Source organism: Meleagris gallopavo, chromosome 12 (genome assembly GCF_905368555.1).
Source record: "Meleagris gallopavo chromosome 12, MGAL_WU_HG_1.1, whole genome shotgun sequence".
Taxonomy (NCBI): domain Eukaryota; kingdom Metazoa; phylum Chordata; class Aves; order Galliformes; family Phasianidae; genus Meleagris; species Meleagris gallopavo.
The window spans coordinates 6,381,401-6,396,685 of NC_139415.1; the positions used below are offsets into that span (position 1 = coordinate 6,381,401).

The following is a 15,285-nucleotide window of genomic DNA, read 5'->3' on the forward strand; positions in this document are numbered from 1 at the left end:
TCCAGCAAGAAGTTCAGGTGAATAGGAAATGATGAACTGATTTGACTTGGCATTTTAAGAAATATAACTTTTACAAGAAAATATGAGTTAAGTAAAGTCACTGTATAGTAAGTTCTGTTATTTTCCTATTTTTAGAAGGATTGTGAATTTTCTAGGAATATTAAGTAGGCATTTCTCAATAGGATTTGAGAAGTTACATTTATTTTACTTTGTACTAAAATGCTGAATGCATTTCAGCTCCAAAATGCTGACAAGTTACCAAAGCAGCTATTTTTATTTACTCTGTAAAATCTTACAGTAAAAAAAGGAAGAAAAAGATCATTTTTAACAGCAGGTGACAGAAGTGGATTTTGATAGCTGAATTATGTATAAAAGCAACTTCTACCAAGCTAATTGAAGAAAACAGAGCCAAAGAAAAAAGATAATTGTGTACCCTTCCCATCACCCCCATACTCTAATTTTAGTCTGGTGCTATCATTGCTGATCTGTGCATTTTGAGTGTTCCTAGTTCAGCCTGGTGATACAGACAACACGGGAATTTATAATAAACTCAAACTGTATGTGGAGAACATATTGGCTACTATCTATTAATCTGTTCTTCACACTAAATCTGCTGGTATAGACTTTGCATTGCTGTGATTGCATTTAATGATTAAATTAGCTTTTCATGTTTGGTTATTTGGTGCTTTTCTTTTTGTTGGTTGGTTTGATTGTTTGTTGTTGTTTTCCTCTCCAAAAAAGTGTGTACCTGTTAATAGATACCCTACTCACATCTGTATTGAACACTGGTGAATCTTGCTTGCTTTTCAGGCTCCTGTAGCTATCAGCTGGAGGTGTATCACACCTTTTCCATGGGGCCTAGATTAGTTGTTAGAATTGAAAGTAGTGAAGCTATTTCTCCTCTTTCTTCTTCATTTCATTTTACAGTAGCAACATGGATTTTGTTCAGATTTACTGGGGACAGCATAAACTAAATAACTGGCATTGCAAGCAGGAAAAGTTGCTCTCTGCTCAGTCCATTTTGAATTAGGTCCATCAATTACTCCTCTACATTGAATTTAATAACTCCCATAATTTTCTCTATGGATTTGCATTGAGTGATATTTTTTTTTTAAAGAGAAAGCATTCTCTTCTACCTGAACCTGACCAACCTATCAGCAAAACCTTCCACTAACTGAAGTTTCCTTTATTTTTAAGTACTTCTTTGCTAACCTTTCAGGTAATTAAATGTAATTATACTGTTATGTAATTATAGTGTTTATATTATAAGTATTCTGAATTCTAACTTTATATTGCAGATATTCTGTCCTTTTCAGTAAGTGTCGCTTCTATGATGTTGTTTCTAATCTCAGCTGGTGCTCTGTGTTAGTAATCATCCTTGGGGACATTTTGCTGAAATACAGTAAGGATTATTACTTAAAATGAACGTTCATTTTGTACTAAGCGTACTGCCTTCACAACCATTATTCCTTCTTTTATTCATGGCTTTGCAATTTACTTAGTCCTGGACAAGAGCTTTTGGGCTGTAGCAGTGGAGGATTACTTTGTTTTGTTTTGTTTTGTTAATTAACCAATTATTACCACTCTGTCACCTGTATAGGTTTCTTTACTGGGAGAGGTTCTGTCCCACCGTAGCTCAACAGATTTTTTTTTCCAGATAATTAAAGATTGGCTGATGTAAGAGCTTTGCAAGGAGTGACACAATCTCTGGCACAATGGCTTATTTTGTAAAACAATCCTAGGAAATATTTACCCACTTTTGCCAGCTGCACTTTCCCTGTCTGCCACACCGAACTGAACTAAAATAACTGAGGTTATTTTTTGTGCTGTGTGTATATCCCAGTATTTCAGGCTTTGAACTTTGGAAAATGCTGGAAGCTTCCCAGAAATCAGGCAAGAGATATCATAGGAGCTGCATTTCTCATAGTCCTTCAGCATTTTTGCGATTTTAGCTAGAACCAAAATGAAAACAAACAAAAAAAAAGCACAACTTTCCAATACTCCTAAGCTTTATTATTTTGGTTGCTTTATATCTGTTAGACTTTTTTGTCATCTGTAGGGTGGTCACAGGTGAAATTGGTACACCAGTTTGCTTCACATTTGCTGTAGAATTCCTGTGTCTCCAGTACAGCTTCCCAGCTCAGCATTTCCTGGTGCATTTCAGATACTGAAAAGTTATGTGCCTGAAATATTTGTAGAAGAAGGTAAATATTGTTTAAATATTTTCCTTCAAATTCTTGATATAAGTAAAATATCCTTTTATACTGCATGAGAAATGGAGAATAAAAGGGCAGTAAACATGCAATTAGGAAATAAAATTCTAGTCTGCATTCATCTAGTTCTCTTGTCCCTGACACAAAGGGGAAAGAAGTTAGTCTTGTGTATGGAAACTGTTGAGTCACAGCCTGAGTGAGCACCTGTGGAAAGGAGCCGGTCAGCCCTGAGAGCACAGGTGAAGGCAATTCAGCTGTGTGACCAGGAGGGGTGGAGCTTGGCTGCACCTCTCTTAGACGTCATTTAAGGGCTGACTGGCATGGGAAGGTTCTCTGGTTGGAGATACCTCCCTCGTGGAATTTTTTTCTGTGAGCCTAGATCTTTGGAGACGGGTGAGCACCTTTACTTTTCCTTTGAAATGCCATCCTATCTGTGCTGGTCCCTTTGCTGTTACATACTCCTGTATTGCCATTCCACCACATTAATCTTTCTGATTGTAACAGTCTTGTATTAGGCCAGAAGTTCTCAGCTGAAGTTTGTCAAGCTGTTTGAGTTTCTGCTATTCTGAAGTCCAGGTTAAAATGATTTAGTCCATTGTTTGTTCCTAAAATTTTAAAGGGATATTGCTTGCTGCTGTAAATTCTCAGGCTAGTCTGTGTTGAGGCTGGAATGAATGCAGAATGGGAAAATGATATATACATATATACATATACATACATACATACATACATACATATATACATATATATATATATATTTTTTTTTTTTTCATAGTTTCTCATTCTTTTTCTTCAGTGACTTGCAAAGAAAACATGAAAACTAGGTCACAACCTTGCTATAATGAGTTCTGTTTGGACTGTGTATTCCTCTGGACAGGAAGCATGCTGAGCAGAGTGTCTGCAGCACAACAGCATCCCAAAGGGCAGAGGCTGCCTAGGGCTAGATGTGGGGGAGTGATGTATCATGAACTGCTCCAAAATAGCTTCTGTAATTCTTTTCCCTGATTCCTCCAATCAAGTAACTGTTATGTTCTACTGAATGTAGAATGACAGTATAACACACAAAGAAGTTTACTGTAGCATTACATTCTAGAGTAGAGAACTGTTCAACACTGTTGTTAGGCACTAAAGTATTCTAAATCTCCCAGGCAACAGTCTGCAACCTAATCTTGTCCTTGGCTCTGCAAGGTGTGAACACGTCAACGAAGTGAGGGTTTGGCCAGCATGCAGGGAACATGCTGGGACAATCCACCATATGTGGAATGTGCGATGTAGGTATTCTCGTCATGGTACTCGCATCCATTTCACCAGCACTCTTTGGCCCTCATCTCTCCTGCTTAAGCTCAGCGGTGTTGTGCTTTGCTTTGTGCCATTTTGAAAGATAACTCCACCCAGCGGTATGAATTAAATGCTGATCAAGCTTTGAAATATGAATTAGCTTTTATGAGTGTAAATACTGCTACTGCTGAGTTGGTTTTGGCCCAGACGTGCCTCAGGCTTGTTCACTGGGTATTATGCATCCAGACAAAATGCTGTAGTGGTTATCCATGTGATAGTGCATGTGATACTGGGAGAGAGTATCTAAGGAAGATGCTGCTGATTCATAGGATAAAAGAAGTCTTCTGAGAGGACTCAATAGTTGATCTGTTTGCCAATGTGAATGCGAAGCTAATTTTCAGCAGAACTGAAAGGAAGGCAGAGTATTTTGTGGGGAAAGAAATACTGGCCTTTGAAGTCTGGAGACATAGGAAACCTTATGGCATCTCTAATAAAATTCTGCTCAGCAAAATAAAGGGTTCATTAGGAGAACTCTCAATTGTCTTTTCCTGTTCCTGATTTACTCTAGCTGTAAATCCTACAGACTGTTTGATATGAGTCACAGGACCTGTTTGCTAAGGGCAGTAACCTCTGGGTGTTTTGGAGAAAGTAAGGACAGGAGCCACAGAAATCAGAACTGCAGTCTGAGCCGATGACTGCTGGAACAAGATAATAAACATCTCTTTAAAAGAAATCTTACACAGGCTGCCTAAAAGTTGCCTAGGATAGGCCTTTCTCTAAAAGCTATCTTGCAGCAGATTAATTAATGCAGACAAACTTCTATGTATCTTTCTTCTGTTCCTTTATAACAGCTTCTGACGTTCCAGGCAGCCAAAGACTATGACAGAACAAAATACTTCTCTGTATTTAATGATCATGTTTTTAATTTGAATCTGTCAGGAGATTGGTTGAGTAGAGTCTGCAAACTGTCAGGCAAGAATCTTCTAAAAATAAAATGTTGCTAGCAAGATACTTAGAGAGCGTAAGGTGAAGGAGTTCCGATCTATAAATAGGTTTAGGAAGAATCAAACTTGAATTGACTGACTTCTTTAGGGATATGGCCATGTTTCAAAGATATTTTAAATGAGCCTAAATCCTGACTGTGAAGATTAGATTTCTTTCTTCCTACTGTTCCAGGTACTCTCCAAAGCTCCTGCAACGAAGGGGAATTACACTGGAAAGCATGTGTGGTGGCAGGTAGGCATAGGGTGTCTGCCAGCAGGAATCTAGTGGTTTCTGTGACCCTACATTCATGTACAGCTGTTGTCTTCATGTAGTTTTTTTTTTTATCAGTGTCAAACACAAGCCTTCCAAGAAGGAAAAATGCATGAACTGCTTAGGAATGAGTCACAGAGCTGCAGCAGCTGAGTGCATGGCTCACGTTGGGAAGGTTTGCAGTGCAAGCTGTGATCAGGGCGTGCCTGGCAGGGAGACTGCAGGAGCAAGGAGTAGCTGGCAAAGAGAGATATGAGTTGGAGTCAATGAAAAACCACTCTGTTTTGAGTGTTATGTTTCTAAGGTAATGGGGAAACTTTCTTAAGCAGAAATTTACCTTCAAAGAAGTAGAAATTGTTCTGTATAAACATTTTCTAGACATGCCATCAAGAGGGGAAAACTTGCATTTTTGATATTGTTACCAGAACAAAATATTTTTCTGACAGTAAGCTTCTCTCACCAGTTTCATTCAGGTTTCACAGTGCTAAAATAAAAATTATAAGGCGTTTGTTTTAGGTGTGTCAGCTAACAGACTATATAATTTATTTACACACTGTAAATATTTTAAAAAGGAACAGTATTGTATAGATTTGATGTAACATAGCTTAAAAAAAAATCCAAGTCTTGCTCAATGTGTCAACTATTCACCTTTTAATTAAAAGATCTTATGAAGTTTCTTTTGAATTGTAAGAATCTACAAATACAATGATTGAGTGCATTTTAATTTCATTGTTTTAGTTTCTGCTGCTAGACCCATTATTGATTAATTCTAAAAATGACAGATTTCATTTGCAGCCACTGATATGCTCAGTTCAGGGCAGTTCCTGTCAAAAAGTGGTACCATAGAACAGTAATAACCTTTATTCATCTTCCTAAAGATAGTATTACCAAGGATAAAGACCTGTATTCTGGTGATACCTGTATGTTAGTTGTAGAAGAAATGCAATGCTGTCTGTAGATTAAAAAAGAAAATGGCAAAATAGTGTCTTCATGAATGGGACCGTGAAGTTAGAGGTTTGGATTCCATTTTTGGCACTGAGTAACAGAGCTTGTGCTAGGTTATGACCATTAATACTACAGGTGCTTTGGAGTTGTAATGTTCTGTAAAATATTAGGATGGCACAGTTGAAAGGACCTAGTTGAGTGCTGCAGCCACAGTGCCTGGTGTGTAGCACTGCAGTGACCAATGGGTATCCTATAGGCCTTATTTCCAGCTGTATTATTTGACACTGGCTGCATGAAAATGAATACAAAAATGCAGCGGCAAATGAAGTTTGTGGTGGAGCTGCACACTTCCGTCCTAGTGAAAGACACAAACAGGAACGTGGCAGGGGCAACCCCCGATCTGACTGCTGAGCTACCTTGGGACTGGCTAAGGGCACATGTGTCCAGTTGTGCCTGGCTTCAGCCTTTTTGCAAACTTGGCAGTGTTTAGATTCTCTGCTTTCCACTTTCGCAAGAAGCAGTAATTAGGAAAGCAATTTGCCTATATCTTTTCAGACTTCATTGTTTTATCCATCTTCCTTTAGAGAATGATGGCGTGGTTTGGAGTTAAATCCTTTAGGTGCCAGGTTCCTATTTACTAGGTTGTGTAAAAAAATATTTTTAGTCTTATTTTTCGTAATACATTGTTTTCTGCCTCCTGTTAGAATTTCACTTTTTATAGAAAATTTATCACTAGATGTCAGTCATACTGTGGATTATCTTGTAGACTCAAAATAGGTTTTAACACATTTGCTTTCTCCTTTCTTTCAAATAAATCCTCCTAATATTCTACCTTTAAAGTAGAAGTGCTTCTTACTAAGGAGCACTATTGTCAGGCTTCTTTGTTATAGTACTTTGTTAGAAATGTGTCTAACATACAAAAGTGATGGCTTACTGGGCTTTCATCAATTCTTAACCTGTTTCAAATTAGAATCAACATTATCTTTGGAGCTCTGTGATTCAGCTCAGGTGTCTGTAATTCTTGGTGGGAGTGGGGACTGTTCACAAGAGGAAAGAACTCAGTTTTTATACAGACTTGTCTTCAAATTCCTATATAAATCACTAACATAAAAGAACAGTGTTGTAGCTGAGATGGACGTACGACTTATTTGTCTGTAGCCTGTCAGAAAGTATAAATTTATAGCACCACTATTATTAGTAAGGTCAGATGTCATCTTTTTTCTTGTTAAGTTTCTGTTTAGACATTTATAATTATTTTACTTTGGAACAACTTCATCAATTATATCCCTGCTTCTATAGACCATTTGGTACATAGATCAGCTATAATTTTATCAAAGTCTATTCTATGTTTCTAAAGAGGAGCTACTTCTCTCATTCTTTCAAAGATGTTAGCAAATTCTGCACCATATTGAGTTCCTTTTGGCTGCAGGTGAAGAATTCAACAGCTTGTGGGAGTGCTAATTTGAGCTAATAATAACTTCAGTGACCTGCCTTGGCTTTAAAATGCCTAACAGAATTTACCCTGTCCTTGAAGGGTAGAGATTTTGTTTCAGTGCACATGCCTGATTAGGGATGCTTATGCCTTCATGGTTCTGTGTTTAGTGTTTGTATACAATTAGCTAAGTGGGTGATGCTGAGGAAGCAAGAGAAAGAAAAGACAAAGACATCTCACAAAAATACTACACCAGCTTCATTATTAGAGGGATTTGTACTTTTAGCTAAACAGCCTTGTTAAAGCAAGAAATAATATTAGGAAAGCGATTAGAATAGGATTTGAATTATTCATAGTTAAACATTTTCTATCTGGTTTTGGGACTTTTTTTTGTGGTTAATTTGCTGAAATATGTACTTAGTCTGAAGGAAATCAAAGCTGGAATTTGAACAAGTTCCCAAAAAGCTCTGAGATATGAGATTTTTATTTTATCTGGCTGATAGTTTGTGGAAGGTGCAGAAAATAAGTGCATTTTCAAGGAGATCCCCTTAAATATTTCCTGTGTAAATATTAACACTAGACAGAAAATAAATACAAAATTATTTTGCATTAAATTTACATGAGTTATTTATTATTATGAGTTATTAGGTTTATTTTCTGATTTTTCTTCTGGTGAAGTAAATCTTAAAAGAGGGACTCCTTGAGTAGAGTCTTTAGTTCCTCATTAGACATTTGGTTTCAGTGCTACCGGAACAACTTTAAACCGATCCCTCCCCATCCTGGTGCCTCCTACTCATTCTTGGCTTCCTGTGGATCCCCTTCATTGTTCCATTACAGCTTTTTGCTCAGTTGCACAGTGAATAAAATGAGGAAACCAATCCAGCTAAAAAAGAAGATGACCAGGAAAAAAATAGTACTATTTTGGATTGGTTTCCAGGCTGTTTTGCTACAAGCAGTAATACTAGCAAAATGGAGAGGCTTGTGAATTAATCGCCACCAGTGAATGAAGCAAGGGTTGTTTAAGTGGTTAATTTCACTAAATGTATCATTAACTACAACCTTTTACTTTAAAAGATTTTGAAGACTCATCTGTCATCTTAGAACACAGATTAAATTAAAAAACAAAAACCACAATCAAGTGTTGGAGGCCTTGGGTTTCTTTAGAGGTGCATGGACATGGAATGCCAGCCCTTCTCCTCTATTAAAATAAGTATTTGATTAGGTTGTTGCATTTGTTAGCTTCTTAACTTGGAGTAACTCATGCTCTCAGATGTATGTTGGCTTTTATTGTTAAAGGGCATTCCAAAAATCAGCAAAAGAATATTTGTTTGACTGCCTCAGCTGGTTGATTTAACTTGCTCAGGTGCACAGTTCCGGACCGAGTGAGCAGCTACCTGCACAGCTCGAGAAAAGATATTGGTTTACTGCATTTTCCATTTCCCTGCACCATCCATGAGCGTAAGACATACAATCAACTTTTAAAAACATGATTTTTTTTTTTTCTCTAGAATCACAGAATGGTTTGGGTTGGAAGGGACCTTTGTGGTCACCTAGTTCCAATCCCCTGCTATAGGCAGGAACACCTCCCTCTGCCCAGGTAGCTCACAGTCCCACCCAGCCTCGCCTTGAATGCTTCCAGGGAGGGAGCATCCATCCGTAACCTCGCTGGGCAACCTGTTCCAGTGTCTCATTGGAAGAGGCTACTGAGTGTGAACGTGGTAATTTTTTTCTTTGCTTGAATCAAAAGCATCAATTTTATGTAGAAAGAATTGTAATTCACATTTGGCCTATTGCCAAAGCAGGAAAATTTATCACCCATTCTTGGCATGTGCAGATAGATGTCCCCTTCTGTCTCTTTCGTGAGTTATTGCATATGCTGCCAGGAAATCTTAATCATGCTTCTTGGAAGCAGCTGCTGGTCTGTCCACCCGCTGCCAAGCTATCCTATTGTATGAGTATGACTTAGCTTCAGTGAAAAGTCTCCTAACTCTAGCTAACATATAGGAAAAAGGTCACTGTGCTAAGGGCACCCGAGGGGACCATATGGTCTTATGATCTACATCATCAGGATTGTACCACTGCCAATGCAACTCTGTTACTAACCCCAAAGCTCCACACACATTAGTCATAACTATGTTTTCAAAATGAAGTGTGTTGTATAACCTGGGCTGTACAACAAAATAAGAAAACAAAAGAATTTTCTTGAATAATGAATGAACCTGACCAAGTTGAGTTTGAACATGCTAGCCAAGGAGTTTAAATCAGAGAAAGAGATTGCTGTGCCATTCTGTCTGAGGTAAGGAATAGAGCTTGCTTTCAGTCTGTGCTGGCAAATTATAACTCTCAAGCTAGAAGACTGGATCATTTGTGTCCTCTGAGTTTGTTGGCTTTACTCTCTGTTCTGCTGTCAGCTAGTATTAGATCACAGAACCCAAATCACACAGAAGGAGTGGAAAGTTAGGGCACAGGTCATTATTACAGTGAATACACTTCAGGGAAACTTATTTAATCTTTAGTATGTGAACTCTTAAGAACTGTAAGCTGGTGGAAGTGATGTTCACCTTCAGTGTTAAAGGTTATCATCTCATCATCTTAGCAGACTTTTGATTTCTTTCTGCAATTTAAACAGCTTTTAAATATTCTGCAAGTCTCTTATATTGCTAGTATTTTTTCAGCTTTGTGTAGAAACAATTATCTTGGTACTTGTTCAGAATACTCCATGTACAGTGCATTTTACTGAGGAGTTCTGTATAGGCTTTGGAGAATTTGATGCTCCTAACAAATCTCTTATGTCTCTAGCTATAAGATTGGAGAATAACGAAAAAATAACTATTTAAGTTCCAGCATAATCTGTTTCCATGGTGTATTTTATAATCCTAAAGGTGTTGCATTCACTTTCGGGCACAAAAATCTAGCCAAACAGCCAGCTGTGACTCCCTCATGTCAAAAGTGCAGACTTAATATGCATTTCTGTCAGCTACTAAGTTCCTCTGATCTGCACAATGAGATGGCATATTAAAATATGTTCTTATGTAGTTTAATGCAATGGAAAGCACAGCAAGGACAGGAGAGCAGCAAGATCCCAGGCCACAGCAAGTGAGGATTTGCTCAAACACAACAGCAGTGGGCACATAAAAAAAAGAATCTGCTTATCTTCAGAAGGCCCTAGGCATGCAGGAATCCCCAGAGAGGTGCCCCTGCCACCACTGCCAACCCTTAAATTAGGTCTGGGGAGGGGCTAATCCTGGTTCCACCCCTACCAGTCACTCAGTGCATTTCATTGCATGCTCCTGAGCTCCCCTGGGCTGGCCCTGCCTTCCCACCAGGTTCTCAATCACTGGTTCAAGCCATGACTTAGCATTTCCACCACACCTAGCAAAGGAATTTTATTTTTCTAGGAGAAGATTCAAAGTAAATGAGAGCTTATGTTAAAATACTTTTTCCATATTTTTAGAAAAAATCAGCTTCAGGAATTTTTTTTTTTTTTTTTGAGGTGCTTATTTCTAGTCTTTTTGTGGGATGCTGTATTTAGATAATGAACATTTCCAAAAAAAAAAAAAAAAAAGCAACATTTTTTTCCAGCTAAGTAAATATACAAGAAAACACTGGCATTTCAGAAGCATTCTGTGGCTTTTTAATAGCTTCTATATGTATTTTAAATATGCTTGGTTTGCTTGGTAATGCAGTCCATCTTATTCTACAGAATTGTAAATTAAGAACCTGTAATATATACATAAACATAACTTACTTAATTTGAAGAAAAAGTTTTGCATATATCTAGCTACAGTGTTATAGCTGCAGTCTAAATGGTATAAATTGCCTTTTGTAATGTAATTTATTTTATCATACAGATGAATAGACCACTACAGAAAAAAATGAAGCAGAGATCCTTATTTGCTGAGTGCAAATAACTGAGGGGGACTTACAGACTTAGGTGGGGATGGGTTTTTTTATAGGCAATTGTTTATGCTAAAATTTCATCCCAGACTCAGCTTTGAGAAGGCCTCGTGTCTCCATAATGTCATTCTGTTTATTGCTGTAGTTTCTGCTATGGCAGGAATAAGCAAGCTTCAGGATATTTAGGTACATGTACCATGCTTAGTGAAAGCTGTCTTCACTTGAAAGTGTTAAAAGGCCTCTCACAGAAGGCTAAAATCTATACTGCCCTTCCTTAGTGAAGTTTAATGCTTTACTGCTGTTCTATTGTGGCATACAGATCTACCTCACTGAGACTGGTGTTAGGTGGGACTGCTTTGATCATAGCGCTATCTGAGCTATGCAGAGAGATCATCTACAGCAGCAGTGAGACAGAGCTCTGTAAGATCATCTGTACCAGCTCCTGCACAAAGCCAGTGTTGGACTGGGGAAGGACAACAGATTACTTTAATGTAAACATATCACTGGAATTAGTTGTACTGATTTAAGACTTAAAGGAGATGAAAGTCTCAGTTCAACATAATGGAATTACCAGGGCCTTTAAACTTCTGACTATCTGCAGCAGAGCTACTTAGGCTCTGTAAGAACACATTCCAGATATTTTCTTTCCAAAATTTTCCCAATGTATCTGAGTTGTTTCTTAAATCACAGTCTTTGTTTCAACACACTGTCATTTAGGTGAATCTACTAGTGCTAAGATGACCTGTGACCGGTCTTTTGCAGCCCACAAGCAAGAGTTTAAGCTACAGCAGCAGTGAGCAAACAAGTCCACCAAGATGGCAGGACTATGTCATGAGGGGAAAGGGAGACGGAGAGAGTGAAGTGGCTGACCTTGCTGTAAAAGTGCCACAGATTGTGAGAGTAGGAGATGTGTGAGCTGGCATGAGATGAGAGCTGTGATTAATGCTCTGATGTTTGGTTCTCCTAAACATACAGAACCTGATGAAGATTTCTGACTAGCTTGCTAAGAGTTAGCAGCTTACACAGAGGTGTGCAGGCCTTGCTGCCTTGGTGAGCCAAGTTATGACATTATTTGAAATTTATAGTTCTTATTGTGTTTTACATCAAGATTTTATTTTCCTCAAAATGAAACCCCAAGTGAAGTTTAGTGTGCAGGATCAAAGAAAAGCGGTCTGTGCCTATTACATATAAAGCATTTTTATAGCTAATTGCTTTTATGACTGCTAATAGTAATTAATATAAATGCGAAACACAGTTACTAAAATAAGTGATGCTTCTGTGAATGAGCTAATCTTGTTTTACTTCCAGCTGAGCAAAAAGTTACATTTAACCCCTCCAGACTTAGAGCATTAGAAATGAAGTCAGATAAGGAGGAAAACCAGTGGTTGCAGCATACAGCTTAGCAATGAGGGCAGCAATGAAACTGTCTCTGTCAAGCACAACAGAGAGGTTTAAGAAACAGTTTTGTGATGCGTTGTCCTGGTGCAGCAATCTCATGGGTACTGACTTAATGTGTCAAAATGTCAAAAAAAAAAAAAAAAAAAAAAAGTATCCCCATGTAAATGATAGAGATCCTATAAAGATATCTTCTACAGTACTGCAGTATTTCTCTCACAAAACAAACATAGCACAGATGCATCTCTTTCACTCAAGAATTGTCACTCGCTTGAAGTGAAAGACAGCCAGTTCAGAAATTGAAAGCTTCAATACTGTCAGACAGCTAGAGATTTTTATTCATAGTAAGAGACTGAATGTTTCCACACCAAGAGGACTGTTAACTGCGACCAGCTCAGTGTATATTTTCAAACTAATGCATTTTTAATATAGCCTTCAGCAGAAGTTTTGTTAAAGGTCAGTCTACTTGAAGTCTATACTGGAATGTATAGATTGCAATTGAGAAAGTTTTGGTTTTTGATTACAAACAACTATATTTTCCAATAATCAGAGACGGGTATATATGCCAGTGTATTAAGGGAACACTCAAACAAACAAAAAAAGCATTTGAACTTGTTGATTGCTCGGTACTCAATGCTACTTACATTTCATAACAAACATTTCAAATAAAGTTGATCATTATGTTGGAAGGAATATTACCTTTTTTCTTTCCTCCATGTGTATTTGTTGGGATGATAATCCAAGAAATCAACAAAATAGAGAGAAGTTGCAAACTTTTCATTTCTTCTTTGTCTGAATGAGAGCTGGGTAATTGACTGCTAAAATCTGCCAATAGATGAGAAAAAGGACAGAACTATCAATGCTTTGTGAGAATTCCATTGCCCATTAATCATTAACCCTGAAATCTCCCCTTCAGTGGCCCACTTTTCATTTTTTTGGAAAAGAAAAAAATTCGCCTATTTCCAGTCTTTTTATTTTAAGCCACTTGTGGCAGAAATAATTTGGAATTGGATCCTCTTACCTGCTCAACAGTACTCAGCTCTGAATGCAGTGGACTTGAGGGTGTTTGTGCTCTGAAATACTGCTAAAGGCCATGGGTAGCTAACTCAAATTTGGTTGGTCAACAGCACAGTCTGAATACATTGCGAAATAACTGCGAGAGCTGAAGGTTAATCTAAATATTTCATTAATGTAGACAAATCTTGGAATGAGAAACATCTGAAATTCTAAATGTAATAAACTCTTATTACAGTGATAAAGTTGCTCTTGAAAAATTGCTAAATATTTCCTTTCAAATTTAGTGGACACACTTTTATCACAAAAAAAATTATTAGTGAAGCACAGTTAGCTAACATCTCTCTCCATTGGCAACTAGATAATCATTATGAAATGTATGTAATAATTAGAGGAGTCATTTCAGAGAAGGGATTCTTATGAATACAATGTGTTTTATACTGGAAATGAATGCAGAATTTTAATTAAGATGAGGTGTGTAAATGCTGTAGTGAACTAGTGTGAACTGCAAGGTGTGACAAGACAAAAATGTCTCTCAAGTAGTCAGCATATGTTGCCATGGAGTGGATTCCAATGAGCAGGACAAAATGCTCATCTGAGAGCCTGGTTATCATCAGTCTGGAGCATCATCATTTTCCCACATCGATCATTATTCCTGAGACTTACCCTAACTCATTTCAAACAACCTATTTGGCAATTACTACGTAGTTGTGGCAGCACAGGCATGGGCTGAAAATCAACGTGCACTTTCATTATCTGTTCCATTACCATCCTATGTGGGTAAATATTGCCAACCTCTACTGTTACCTGCATGTCTGAGCTAGTATATAATCAGCCAGGTAGGTTTATACCATACTTCATTTATGTTCTTTTACAACATTGCAAAGTTCTCCTTTGAAAGAGGCCTCTGACACAGTAAATTTTCTTCTATGTTCTTGAATGATTTAAGTGAAAAATGTTGTCTTCTAAATAGTCCTACACAATCAAGTAAAACTTTTTTCAGAACTTTATATCCTTCTAACAGATGACAATGCGTGCATGTGGGGCTGGAATATTTAATTGCCATCGGTGTTGGAAAAAACTCCTTTAGATTTGAGTTTGAGGGGTAAGGGAAGAGATGTTCTAGATGGCATCAGGGAACCTTCAGCAAGAATTCAGGCTGTGATGGTGGATAGGAAATGCTGTGTTTCAGCAAAGTTAGCACTAATGGAAATTGCCAGTATGGTTGAGCACAGACTTGCAGCAATCACCAATAATCAATAAAGTAGGGACTGCTTAAGGGAGATAGAATTTAAGTTTTTCTGTAGACAGGAACTGCTCAGGAACAGTGTGGTAGATATGTTAGATACCAAACAAACTGTTGGATGTTTATGAAGAGATTGCCTGGACTGTAGGGATCGGTCTTTGAGTTTATTTATCAATAGACAATGCTGGGAAACCAAAATGGCATTACAAGCATCTTAGGAAGGATTTGACTCAATGATCTGATGGTTGGGCTTGATGAGCTCATGTTTTTTTACAACCTAGATTATTCTATGATTGCTTAAATTGGTAAGAGGAAAAATGAGACTTGGAGGAGACAAAAGGAGGAGGTACCCGGAACTTGATTTTCTCCTTGCAATGCTTCATTTGGCAATTCTGCATCAATCATTGCTAGCATTAATTTATCTTGTAGCATTGTTGCCAGAACATCAGCAAAAATGGTGACAGAGTTAAGCAGTGTTATGGGAATAATTATCTAGTATTTGAATGAGAGTTTCCAGAGTGTATATTCAAGATGAGTTTATGTAGCACAAAATTGCATGCTATGGCACATGAGTCCACATATGTTTATATTCTGGGGGAAGGAGCTACTCA

The 15,285-nt window shown here is 37.7% G+C and overlaps 1 protein-coding gene across 1 annotated transcript in view; it reads right to left on the reverse strand.

Annotated features, from left to right (window-relative positions):
• LIPC (lipase C, hepatic type) overlaps positions 1-13,494 on the reverse strand; it is a 43,426-nt gene extending 29,932 nt beyond the window's left edge. Inside the window, exons 1-2 of the mRNA XM_003209418.4 lie at positions 13,436-13,494; positions 13,114-13,239 (exon numbers count right to left, since the gene is read on the reverse strand). Coding sequence (XP_003209466.2) covers positions 13,114-13,195 — 82 coding nt within the window. The 5' untranslated portion in view covers positions 13,196-13,239; positions 13,436-13,494. The remainder of the gene's footprint in view (positions 1-13,113; positions 13,240-13,435) is intronic.
• Positions 13,495-15,285: the final 1,791 nt, after the last annotated feature.